Genomic DNA, 13,906 nt, shown 5'->3' with positions numbered 1-13,906 from the left:
CAGGCTAGAACTCACAGAGATCCACTTGCCTCTGCCTCCGAACTGCTGGGATTAAAGGAATGCACCACCACTGCCCAGCCGTAAAGCTTTATCTTAAAATCATTTTAAAAATGCCTAAACCAAAATAAATGTTAATTAATCAAATGTACACGGACTTCATATTGAAGGCATTGTACTAGAGTTTGTGTGGTCTATAAAGAAACATAGAAGGTGGTCTTAATCCATCAGAAAGACCAGACTTGTTTTCTTGGAAGCTAAACACAGAAGCAGATCACTACTATGTCAGCTAATAGAACGTGAAGTACCACGCAGCAGACACTTTAGGAACCTAGAGAGTGTTGAAATCGTATACAATTGGCATAATTAAAAGGTTTCACGCAAAATTTGAAACCTAATTTTCTTTAATGATGAAGGCATTGGGACAGGTGCAAAGCAGAGCAAAGACATAGAAGGAATGAGGCAAAGAGAGAGCACAGGCACCTCAGAAAGACTGGCAGGGGTAGCTTGCCTGGGACCAGGCAGAAAGTATTCTTGTATGGCTAGACACTCATAATGATGCAATAGAAGTTTTTGTTTTGTTTTTCACTTTGTTTCATTTTTGGGTTTTTTTGTTTCATTTTTCAATAAATTTGTCTCACCATGTTTTTTTCCCTGATAGGACAGTTAAAAGTAGTAGCCCATGAAAACAAAATAGTTTAAAAAGAAAATATTTCAATTACTGTTAAGTTAAAGATAATAGAAAAGAATGCATTACGAGGTGTTCAAATAACACTACAGAAGTGTATCATTATAGTACTAGTGGACAAATAGCTGAACACAGCTCCCACTCTAAGCATCAAACGTGGCCAGCCTCCCTTGAGGGGCCTACCAACTATCACAGCTCACTCTGTTTGTTGTAGAGGAATCTTGTTACATTTTACTGCCTACCATGTAAACACGAAAGTATCCAAAATTTATTTATTAAAAACTCTATAGAATTTTACCACCCAATGGCCACATGAATTCTGCTGTTAAATTTATGCTACCTTAAAAAAAAAATCCTTAAAATGACTTAGATTTTAAAAGAAAAAAAAAGTGACTTTGGAAGGGTCAATTCATGGAATCGTTATAAAATACATCTGTAAATCATGAGATGGAAACCGATTATCACACAGACTACCCCCTTATCTCTTCATACCTGGTGCCTCAGGGAGAGCTGCATTTTCCCACGTGAAAGTTACTCTACTTAAGATGCATACTAAATAGGAAGAAATTTCTGGTTTAATACACACATAAAGAGGATTAATGTTAACTATATTATAATTATACCTGAGCAAAAAGGTAAGACATGACAAAGTCATCAAGCAGAGGAGCTTCAGCCCCACGGGACACTCCGTATCTGTAGGTTCTGCTGCTGCCACTACAGTACCAATGAGGGAAGTAGAACCTGTAAGACAACGAGACAGTCTATCAGCCTCCAGAGTTCAAGCACAGAGCACTAAGTTCAGCCACCCTCAGCACACTAAAAGTTACCAGGGCTGTGCTATAAAACACAGAGAGCAGTGCTGAATGCAGGTTGTGAAACAAAAGGCTTTGTGCATGATAACATGATTATAATGTCAGCAGAAAACACAAGAAACAGAGTGTAGCATCCTGGAGCACATCTGTAACCCCAAAACCCAGGGAGCTGGAGCAAGAGAAGCTGAGTTTGAGACTATCCTGGGCTACCTAGAATAATACTTTGTTTCCATAAACAACAAACAAACACAGCATCAAGCAAGAGCAGCAGCAGGTGGAACGTAAGTAACTCTAAACTCAAAGCACACAGCCCACCTTGGAGTAATAAGTAATAGGATGGAGAAGAGAAGCAATCAAGGGAAACTGAAGTGAGGTAGATATAAAAGTCAGCAAAGATCTTAAGTCCAGCAACACTAGTAAGGCATCGAAAAGTGAAATCTACTGTGCACACAAATAATTCCTCCTTTTAAGAAAATGAACACTAAAATGTACCGTTCAAAGAAAAATTAAGTACACTCACTTTTGAAACTAAAAGCTTTGAGATGTAATTTATCTACATACAGTCTGCACGTTAAAGTGCTGTGTGGTCTGTAGTATTCAATGTGGTACCAATATCACCACAATTTGATTTCACATTTTTATTCTGTCTCCATAGGTATTAGCAATCAAACTCAAGTCACCCTGTTAACCTCTAGCTACAAGCTACAACCTTCACAAGTTCTATTCTACTCACTTTATACTCAAAAGAATGGCTGTGGTATGTTGTCTTTTTATGTGATCACATTTAGTTAGTACACTGCAAGTTTTATCAACACTGTGGCATGTACTTTATTCCTAATGAATTAGCACAGGACTGTATGATGTGCATATCTTATTCATTCATTCATTACTTTAAATGATGAGTTGTTTCTGTTCTTATGCTAACGTGAATAACACTCTGTGAAGAATGTTTTTGTAGATTCATGTTGGCAACACTGTATTTATCTTTGGGAGAAATGGCCAATCTTTTCCAAAAGTGCCATTACCATTTCCTATTCTCACTGACAGTGTGTGAGCATTCTAATTAGTACAAATAATTTTCAACATTGTTGCCTGTCTACTTTTGCCATCCTAGTGGATTGGTTGTTAACCTCTAGCACATCTGATTTATGCCTCTCACAGGACTAATGATGTTGGGTATCTTTTCAAATGCCTATTAGCTATTTGCATGCCAAACATTTCTTTGGAGAAGTTTTTACTCAAGTCCTTCGCCTTGAACATACATGAAATCTGATATCCAAAAAGGCTCAATGTACCATGGATACTTAGTTATATTTTCATTTTCCAAGTAGGTCTCTAATTTATTCATTGTTCTGGTTAAGATTTTGTTTTTTTTTTCCAATTGACACAAGCTACCATTATGTTGTGAATGGAAATGTCAATTATAAATTGCCTCCGTAAGACTGGTCTGTAGTCAAGTAATTTCTGATTAGTGATCAATATGGAAGGGTCTAGCCCACTGTGTATGCTACCACCTTTGGATAGGTGAGTCTAGGTTGTATTAAAATTTTATCTGGGGCTGGTGAGATGGCTCAGTGGTTAAGAGCGCCAACTGCTCTTCCGAAGGTCCTGAGTTCAAATCCCAGCAACCACATGGTGGCTCACAACCATCCCTAACAAAATCTGATGCCCTCTTCTGGAGTGACTGAAGACAGCTACAGTGTACTTACATATAGTAAAGAAAGAAAAAATAATAAAAAATAAAATAAAAAGTTATCTGAGCAAGACAGGAGAGGTAAGCTGGTTTCTTCATGGTCTCTACATCAGTTCCTGACTCTAGGAGTTCCTCCTTTGAGTTTCTGCTCCATCTTCCCTTCAGGATGGATTGTAAACTGTAGGATGAAATAAACCCTTTCCTACCCCAGGTTGCTTTTGGTCATGTTTATTATAATGCTAAAAAGGAAACTCTGAGCTGGGCGGTGGTGGCACACGCCTTTAATCCTAGCACTCGGGAGGCAGAGGCAGGCGAATTTCTGAGTTCGAGGCCAGCCTGGTCTACAAAGTGAGTTCCAGGACAGCCAGGGCTATACAGAAAAACCCTGTCTCAAAAAAAAAAAAAAAAAAAAAAAAAAAAAAAAAAAAAAAAAGGCAAACTCTGACACCCACACCCACATTGTTTCTTATTTTTTACTTATTTAGATTATCCCCAAATAGTTAAAGCTATAAAATTATTTTATGAAAGCTTCATTATTTTGTTACAACTGGCTACTTTATGTAAAAAGGCCATTACTTTTGTTTTCTTCTAAAATAAATATGCATATGTATTTTGTGTTTAGGCCAGAAGAGGGCATTAGACCCCCCCTGGAACATTTGTGAGCTGCCATGTAGGTACTAGGAATGGAACCTGGGTCCTCTAGAAAGGGTAGCCAGGGCTTTTAAACCTCCAAGCCATTCCTCCAGCTCATTCCCCTGCCTTTCCTATGTTCACCACTTAGACCCTGAACTCTTTTACTAACATTGTTTTACCTTAAAAGCAGAAAACCCAAACACATGCATCTACATATTTTATACAGACCAAGGAGAAGAAAATAAGTAATGAAATATGAAAATTTACTAAGAACGCATTAAGTACTAATAATGTCACCACTCTGCCTAGCACATTTAACACCCTGGGTTTGATTTCAGCAAAACCAACTGGGTGTGGTGGCCACGCCTGTGATCTCAGAATGACTGGGGGTTAAGAGGCAGGTTCAAGGTCAGTCCCCGCTAGTCAGTGAGGTCAGAGGAAGTCTGTTGTACCTGTCTCAACAAATAAAAATCAATAAGACAGACCATCAAATAATGACAGTAAATACTACACATATTATCTCTACAATGAGGTAAAAGCAAGCTGGTGAGAAGGCAGTTTATGAAGAAAGCTAGGTCTGAGTTCAAACTTTTCCAAGCGGTAAGAGCATGAACAACTATGAGTAATACGTCACATCAGATTCTTTATATATTACAGGGAATTCTGAATGTTTCATTAAGTCATAAGAAAATTAAATAACATGTAAGTGCTTGGAAATTTACAGCTATCTGTAAAACCAAAATTATTTGCTATTCCTTTATACAGAAAAAAAATCTGGATTTTTATTTTCTGAATATTAATATTTTTCACATTGCCATATATAGCTAAATACATTAACTTATAAACAAAAACTTTCAACTTTAAAATTTTATTTGTAAAAAAAAAATTGTTAAGATTGCTTTTTATTGCACACACATCACATCTCCTGGGAAACTGGCAATATTCCAGACACTAAGGACTGATTGCAGGCTATTTTCACCTGTTCTTTTTTTAAAATTCTTAATTATAATCAAAAGTCATGAAGTGGCATCCCAACAGAACAAAACATCGTAGCTATCACCTTACAGAGCCAACAGTTTCTCTGGCTTTATCTTTTGCTAATACGCGAGTCACTTGGCGTCAGGAAGTACCTTATCCTGTAGAGTATGTCATGCCTGGTTGACTCGTCTATGTGGAAGACATGATTGGGTGGGTACCAGATCCTTTCGGTTTCACTCATTAACGCAAACATATTATGATACACAGGCGTAATACCTAGAAAGGAAGCATAAAAGGGACTGATTATAGCTAGCTAGCAGAGCATTTACATAACATGCACAATCTGCGTGACGTGATACCTAGCCGGTGAGTCATAAGGAACTGACTGCAGATGCAAAGGGCAGAACATTTACATAACACAATCTGGGAGCCCTGGTGACAGCTCTAACAGTCAGCAGAAACTCCAGTCGCAGGTGAAATACCGTGGGAAAACACTCCCTAAAACTAAGTTTTAATCAAATACTCCTCTCTATATATTGTAAAAAATAATACTGGCATTCTTACATGAAGATAAAAGTACAGTTTATCCAGCTTTTAACTGTCTTCTAAAGAGAGTTTCCAAGTAACTCTTAAACCCTGAGGGAAAAACTATCTTGTATGAGTATGCACAAGTATACATGTGTATATTTTAATTGATACTAATTATCAAATCACTGAGATAATAACAAGCCACTGGATACTTTTATAAGAATGAAAACTTTTCATATTAAAATGAGAAATTTTACACACTATACTAATAATTATATTTGATGCACCATTTAAAAAAAAAATGTAAAGGCCCACTGAGCCATCTCACTAGCCCCTTACAGGTTAAATGACAACTGAGCTATCTCTCTGCCCCCAAATACTTTTTCCATCCTTTCCCCTTTTTGTAATAGGGTCTTATGTAGTCCAAGCTGACCTCAAACCCCTTATGCAAATGAAGCTGACATTAAGCTCTGACAGGGCAGCCTCCGTGTCTCAACTGCTAGGATTACAAGAGTGTAGCACCGCATCAGCATCTTTTTCAGGCACTTCGCAGAAGTAAGGACAGAGCTCAGTGTGGAGTGCATGTCTGGGGGGTGTGAGCTGTCAGGTTCAATTTCAAGTACGAGAGAAAGAAAAAACACTAGGGGGCAGATATGTTAAGAAACACATAAAATGTTAAAGGAGGGCTGCAGAGCTAGCTCGTCAGTTAAGATTCATAGTGCGCTTGCAAAGGACCTAAGACAGCTGACAGCATCCACCCTGTGCAGCTCACAGCCACCTCTAACTCTATCTATCAGGCAGGAACTGACTGATGACTCTGGCCTCCTCAGGCATGCACATGTACACACCTACACAGCAGCTTACAACTATCTTTCACTCTAGTTCCAAGGAATCCAATGCCCTCTTCTGATCTCCTTGAGCACCAGGCATGCATGTGATACACATACATACATGCAGGCAAAACAGTCACACACATAAAATAAATATAAAAGATATTTGTAAAGGTTGAAGGGCAATGGTCTAAAAAAGTACATAGAACATAGCAATATAATAGTATATATTATTTTTCAAGTATATTTTAAACCATCCACACACATCCATATATGTACATGAACGCACCAAATAATCCCCTGGGACTCAAAACAAGTCTTCACACACCACCTTTTCTAGCATTTCAATTAAATCAGAATTGAGTACATAAAAATAAATCCTATATTGAAGCCTATATTTCATGAGAATATTTTTATTATAACAATATATTCATTTATTTCCACTTTATACATAAATGGGATAAACTGATAGGATTTAAATTATAATTTGAAACTCAATTCAACTCTCTGTAGGTTTGTAGTAATTTATAAATTATAAATGTTATTCAGTAGCAGCTTTTTAAAGGTACCCTTTATTCCTTATGTATTTACAAATACTTCAATATGCCTCATAGGTCAAAGAAAGATCTGCGACAAATTCAACTGCAAGTATTTATAAATATCTCATGTCAAAGGAAAAATTATTAATGAAATTTAAATGTACTCATAGGAAAAATTATATGTAGTAACCCATTTACATCAGACAATAACAGAATCACCTGGGTATCAGTACATCAGAAAACAAAAGAACAATGGCAGAAAGCCAAAAGAAGAAAACAGTAAAGTTAGAGGAAGAGTCTGGAGAGCGCTCAGCAGTAGGGACACTCATTGTTCTTTCAGAGGACTAGAGTACAATTGTTAGTCCCCATTTCAAGCTGTCCACAACAGCTTGTAACTCCAGCTCTAAGAGAATGTGATACCTTCTTCTGGCCTTTGCAGGCATCTGCATACATGTGCATATCCGTATGTCTGTATGTGTGTGTGCACAAGTGCACACACACATAGACACACGCAAAGAGTTTTAAGACTTTTTATTATTGTATGTATATGAGCACACTGTAGCTGTCTTCAGACACACCAGAAGAGGGCATCAGATCCCTTTACAGATGGTTGTGAGCAACCGTATGGCTGCTGAGAATTGAACTCAAGATGTCTGGAAGAATAGTCAGTGCTCTTAACCACTGAGCCATCTCTCCAGCCCACACAAAGAGTTTTAAAAGTGAAAGTTAATAGTGCAGAGTAAACAAAACTAATCGATGATGTTGATTTTTTTTAATAATTAACAAAATTAACAGTCATTGTCATATCTAACAAGGAATAAAAATAGATGCAAGCTGAATTAAAAGCAAATTAAAAGACAAAGTGCTAGAAGAGCATTGCACCAATATATTTAAAAAGATAGACAATTTTCAGAAAAATATAACTTTAAAAAATATTTTGAAATAAAAAACTAAATAAAACTACATTACATAAGACATAGAATCTACCTACATTTTTTTAAATGGAAAATAAAGGTTGAAGAGAATAAAAGGAAAATCCGGAACGAATGAAAATAACCAGGTTCAGAAGTTACATGAAAGCATAACCAAAACACAAAAGACATTTTGTTTTAACACAAATTTCTATTTATCAAAATATAAGAATCTTAAACTAAGTACTAACAAACCCAATCCATAAATGTTTCTTAAAAAAAAAAAAAAAACAACAAAGTCCATTGTTCATTTATCAAAGAATTGCAGAGAGAGCTAAATTAGAAAATTAGTAAATTCTATTAATGTAATATATCAAAATAACACTATAGAAATCAAAATGGCAAAATGATAAAATTTAAATCCTAGGTACCCTGGTTTGTACTTTATACTTATATAAAATATTAACTGAAGTATTTTATAATTAAAAAAATGAAGATTAAGAGTTACTAATGCTACAGAATGAAATATTATTTCTTGTAAAGCAAATCCACACAACAGGCATGCAATACCGAGTGTTGAAGGAAGTGCAAACGAATCGAACACAACAGCACTTTAAGCCATTCATTTCAGCAAAAACAGCAAGATTCCTACTAGTGAGCTGTCCTGTGAACTACAGTTGTTACAATTTCGTTAGAAAGACAAACTAGGGTAGCTTTGGAAAAAGCAGTATCTAATTTGAGGACCTTGTGTGTATAAAATATTTAAACACGTCCACCTGGCACTTCCTCCTGTGTGAGGAGCCATAACATAGTGACAAAGCAGCACATAAGCTTCAGAAGAAGAAAGCCTGCGACAGTGGGAGTGTTATCGAGTTCAGCAAACAACAGGAATAAAGCCACTGGCTTAGGTAGACTCTGTCAGTACTTCTAAAGAAAATAATACATGTACAGGGTTAACTCTAACCTTTAGAACTTCGAATAAAACTAAAAATACGTCAAAAGTGAGACTCAAATTATATACTGTGATGGTGTGAGTAGGAATAGTCCCATACACTCACATGTTCAGATGCTTGGCTCATAGGGAGTGGCACTATTAGGAGGTGTGGCCTTACTGGAGTAGGTGTAACCTTGTTAGAAGAACTGTGTCCTGTGGAGGTGGACTTTGAGGTCTCATATATGCTCAAGCCACACCCAGTGATACAGTGGAACCCTTGGCCCTTCCAGCACCAGGTCTGCCTGCACAATGCCATGCTTCCTACCATGATGATAATAGACTAGACCTCTGAAACTTTAAGCCAGCCCAGTTAAATGGTTTCCTTTTTTAGAGTTGCCATGGTCACAGTGTCTCTTCACAACAATGAAACCCTAACTAAGACATATACCACCAAAAAATTAAACACAAAAAAGGCTAAAGAATTGCAGGGATAGGGGAGGGAAACAGAGACTGAGGGAATGGCCAACCAATAACTGGTCCAACTAGAGACTCACCCCATGAGCAAGCACCAATCCCTGAAACTATTAATGATACTCTGTAATGCTTGCAGACAGGAGCCTAGCACGGCTGTCCTCTGAGAGGCTCTGCCCAGTAGCTGACTCAGACAGATGCAGACACCCACAGCCAAACAGTGAATGCAGCTGGCGGATTCTTATGGAAGAATAGGAGAAAGGATTGCTGGCCCCAAAGGGTGGAAGATACCTGGGGGTGGGGGGGTCCCACCTGCTCAGAGGAGAAGTGGGGGGATGGAGGAAGGATTGTGGGAGGGGTGATTAGGAGGCAGGCAGTGAGCTGGATGTAAAGTGAATAAGAAAAAAAATTAATTTAAAAAGAAAGATACAGTATATAGTAAAGAATTAAATACTAGGAATTAATATTCGCTATCACTATTTCAAATGCAAATTCATACAGCTATTCCATTAAAATTAGAGATTCCTTATATGGACAAAAATACATGGCTTAACTACATGATGTCCTTAAGAGACTCAATTAAAATATGAAGATGCAAATAGGTTGTTGAAAGGAGGAGAAAGATAGAAAAAATTCTACAAAAATAACAAAACAAAAGCCAGCATGGTTATACTAATATAAGAAAATAAGATTTAAAGTGAAAAATTAACGATGTAAAATTAACAAGGTTAAAAATTAACAACCAAGCCGGGCAGTGGTGGTGCACGCCTTTAATCCCAGCACTTGGGAGGCAGAGGCAGACAGATTTCTGAGTTTGAGGCCAGCCTGGTCTACAGAGTGAGTTCCAGGACAGCCAGGGCTACACAGAAAAACCCCGTTTCAAAAAAACTAACAAAAAAAATTAACAACCAAAGACAGAACAATTATCAACACACTATGAACCAAAAACTCAGATGTAAAGGGGAAAAATAGACAATTCAACAATACTTATTGGAGAATTCAACATACTATTCTCAATAAAGACAAAACCTGAGCAGGACAAATCAACTAGATATTACTAACATATAAAAAAAACTTTGCCCCCATAGGGCAGAATGTAAAATATACTCCAGGTTCATACATCTCAAAACCAATGTCAAAAAAAAAAATCTTTAAGGTTAAAACCATCCAAAGTTATCTTCTCTGGCTACAATATAATAAGAGAACATTAAAAGAAAAATTTTAATTTCACAAATACATTAGAATGGAACGTATCAAGAGAGGTGAGAGAGGCACACCCACCTCTGAGGAACTAAGGACAGGTATGCAATCTTAAACTCACTAGCTGTGCCAATGATAAGGCCTTTGGGTACTTACTATAAACCCTCCTCCTCCTCCTCCTCCTTCTCATGCTCACTTTCCCGTAAATAAGCAGATACTGGAGAATAGGGCAATTGGACTCCCTACTGGCAGCCGGTCAGACTTTCTCTTCCTGCCCCAGCTGCCTTTAAAAAAAAAAAAAAGCGGGACAAACAGCCCCCTGGACTACCCTCATGCCAACACTGGCCATTCTGAGCACTCTGCGGACTCCTGAGGAGAACTATACAACTGCTTGGTCCAGCTCTGGAAGAGTCTCAGGCAGCACTATTTCAAAGGCTGTACTAGACTTTTACTATAATAAGCCTCGGCAAACTGGAGACGATCATGCAAACATTACCTCAGGCCAGAGCAAAACACTTCCCTTGGCTGCCTGACAAAGGACTACTGTGACTGGCACTAACAGGACAGGCTGAGACCGGTGAAAGGACAAGCCTTCCTTCACATGTGAGGTTTGCTGTGCTTGGTTCAAACACTCTTACCCAGCCAGCTAAGAGACAACATCCTGTTCTGTTTCCCCTATATTTTAACATTAGGCCCAAATGAAATATTCCTCTTCAATGGCCCTTTATTGCCTACTTTGAATGCTGGGGTTGAGCTGGTAACAGGAAAAAGCATCCGGTAAGAGCAGCAGCAGCAATGGCAACAGCTTAGCAGTTGATGGGTTCAGCTGTAAAAATCAACACGGGAAGGAACCAAATGTGTGACGCCAGAAGCAGCAGCAGAAGCACTCATGTGCTCAAACACGGTAAAGGAGACCAAGGTACAGAGAGACTAGACCCTGAAGCTCATGAACATACAAGGTCTGTAAAGAGCCAGAAAAGAGAAACTTCTGGCTTATGGGAGCCTTCTAGAGACCTGCCAGGCCTTTAGGAAAGGGTCTCAGATACCCCGAGCCTCAAAGGTGTAACACTGACCACTGTTAAGGGCTGAGGAGTCCCAATACCTAGGCCTGCCTGGGAACAAACTCTAGTTGTTGCTGAGAACTAAGAAAGACTGACTTGCTATGAGTACACAAGGACTGCAGCACATATGCAGCTAAGAATCCCACACACAGCCGTAACACTGTAGAGGGCATAGCCTGGACTGCAGCTAAGAATCCCACACACAGCCGTAACACTGTAGAGGGCATAGCCTGGACTGCTCCCAACCACCCAGCATCCCTGCTTGTTTCTGTTAAATGCCAAAGACTACAACTGACCAATGACTAACACCCGAGAGACTTTCGAGCAACCACCCTAAATGGTATGTCTCTCTCATCTCTCTTCCCAGGCTCAGGCATCTTTGAAAAGAAGAGGTAGAAATACTTTAAGAGCCAAATGTCGTAGATATTTCCAAGGATAATAGTGTTTTCCAGACACAACAGGGCTGATGCACACAGAAACACAGACCCACACAGGCTCAAACTAGACAAAATCCCAGCACAGAGAAAAATGTGAAGCTGGGTTGTGAGGAGGGAAAAGGATATGATTAAAATATATTGTATAATTTTTTAAAAAAAACTAAATTAGATAACTAGATCATTTGATTTTCTAAAATAGAATTGTAACATAAAAAAACATCAATGTGATGCAAGCACTACAGAAATCTCCGCTCTTCTTTATGTAGAAGTGACAGAATAATCACAAAATTCATGGGAAGAAACCAAAGGCACTAAAATTGTCAAACAATCTTATAAAACAACAGTAGAGTTTAACAACTTCTACTTCCTGTCTACAGAACTTGCTTCAGGGCTAGAGAGGCAGTTCAGCCTTAGGAGCACACTGCAAATAATAAAAAGTAACTTACCAGCAAGCCACAGTGAGCCAAGCAGTATGGCAACGGCACTGGAAAATGAACACGTAACTACACCGCATTTCAACAGAAGAAAGTAAGGTTTTCTTGGACTTAAAGCATATATACATACACATATGTATATATTAAGTGAAAATATGTGTATGGTTTATATAAATAAAGTATATGTATAAGTACTTTATATTAACAAAAACTCAGAGATCCAACTGCTTCTGCTGCCCAAGTGCTAGGATTAAAGGTGTGTGCCATTATACCCAGCTAAAATATATTTTCATAAAATACGTACACATTTTAATTATTTTATTATGCAGTCTTTTATTAAATAATACTTTTTAGATAAAAATAAAGCGTGTGTGTGAGTGTTTTACCTTCCTATCTGTTTACACAGCTCCACATGTGCCTGGTGCTCTCGGGGGACAGAAGAGGGCACTGGATTCCTGGGAACCCAGAGCCCTCACAGGAGCAGTAAGCTCTCTAACCTGAGCCACCCACCTCTCCAGCTCTATGTGCTTATCTTTAAAGATCAGCCATATTAGTAGCTTTTGTGGGTGGGTGGATGGATAAACATGAAAAAGGGAATCAACCTATCCCCCTAAAACAAGCCATGCAGAAAGTACAAAACAGCCTGTTAACTTCCCTTTAACTGTGTGTTGTTAGAAACAGGGTTCATCAAAGACCAAGACAAAAGGGTTAGTCCTTGGGGTGTCCTATGCAATCTAGTTTTATACCTAAATACTTCCTACAAACTTCTTTCTTCCTCAGTGTTCCACTGTTCCCAGTCTCCTTGCACTTAATGGAGCTATATCTATAACATTACCGAAGCATGAATGGGCTCTGCTACATATCTTCATTCACTAGTTTCTAAATGTAAATGCTATAGACGAAATAGAATAGGGTGATGGTTACATTTTAGATGCTTATGCCCTTTCATTCATATCGTGAACCTTATAAATAATAAATTATCAATGATACTGAACAGTCTACAACTGTTTCCTCAGAAGTTTCAAGATTTCAAGGTATACACACACAAAAATAAACAAACAAATGAATGAATGAATGGAGAGAAATGTATATACTGGGTTGATAAAGAACTTCAGGAGTTAAAAAAAAAGATCTGTTGCTTATAACTGTAAAATATTTAAGTCAGGAATTTTACCCAGGAGCTGGAAAGATAGGTCAGCAATTAACAGTACTGAACGTTCTTGGTGAAGACCTTGGTGGCAGCTCACAACCATCTGTATCTCACACCTTATTCTGGCCTTGACAGACACCAGGGATACTAGTGGCGCACATACACACATACATGCAGGCAAAATGCACATATACACAAACTAAAGGTAAATAAATAAGAATTTTACCCAAGTACACATTCCTTCCACACTGTGCTAAAGATGCAGTTCTAAGATCTCCTTATGAAACTAGAGATGATAGCTCAGACCTGAATCTCAGAATCTGAGAGCCTGAGACAACAGGCTAACACAAGCTCAAGGCCAACCTGGGCTACACAGTCAGTTCCAGACCAGCTTGGGCTACATAGCAAACCCTGTATCACCTGAAGAAAAGACTGACTCATGAGATGTCCCATGGCAAGAGTCTTTCGTCACCTACTGCGGTCTCAGCAAACATTTACAGGCTTCAATCTGTTTTAATGTCAACTCTATGTCAATCACTTTAAATTCTACCTTAATGTTGTCATTTGTTATGCATGTAAAAACATGGCTAATAGCCATAATAAGTTATAC

The 13,906-nt window shown here is 38.2% G+C and overlaps 1 protein-coding gene across 6 annotated transcripts in view; it reads right to left on the bottom strand.

Moving 5' to 3' along the window:
* Window positions 1–13,906, bottom strand: part of Jak2 (Janus kinase 2) — a 61,293-nt gene that overhangs the window by 36,668 nt on the left and 10,719 nt on the right. For 5 of the 6 annotated variants that reach the window (NM_008413.4, NM_001048177.3, XM_006526713.4 and 2 more), the window contains 2 exons: window positions 4,954–5,077; window positions 1,309–1,426 (listed from right to left, as the gene is read on the bottom strand). In NM_008413.4, coding sequence (NP_032439.2) covers window positions 1,309–1,426; window positions 4,954–5,077 — 242 coding nt within the window. Of the gene's footprint in view, window positions 1–1,308; window positions 1,427–4,953; window positions 5,078–13,906 lie in introns of those variants that run through there. The other variant, XM_017318068.2, reaches the window with a different exon arrangement.

The sequence above is a fragment of the Mus musculus genome, chromosome 19 (genome assembly GCF_000001635.26).
Source record: "Mus musculus strain C57BL/6J chromosome 19, GRCm38.p6 C57BL/6J".
Lineage (NCBI taxonomy): Eukaryota > Metazoa > Chordata > Mammalia > Rodentia > Muridae > Mus > Mus musculus.
Note: the sequence above shows the minus strand (reverse complement) of the source record. Positions and strands in the feature narration are given on the sequence as shown.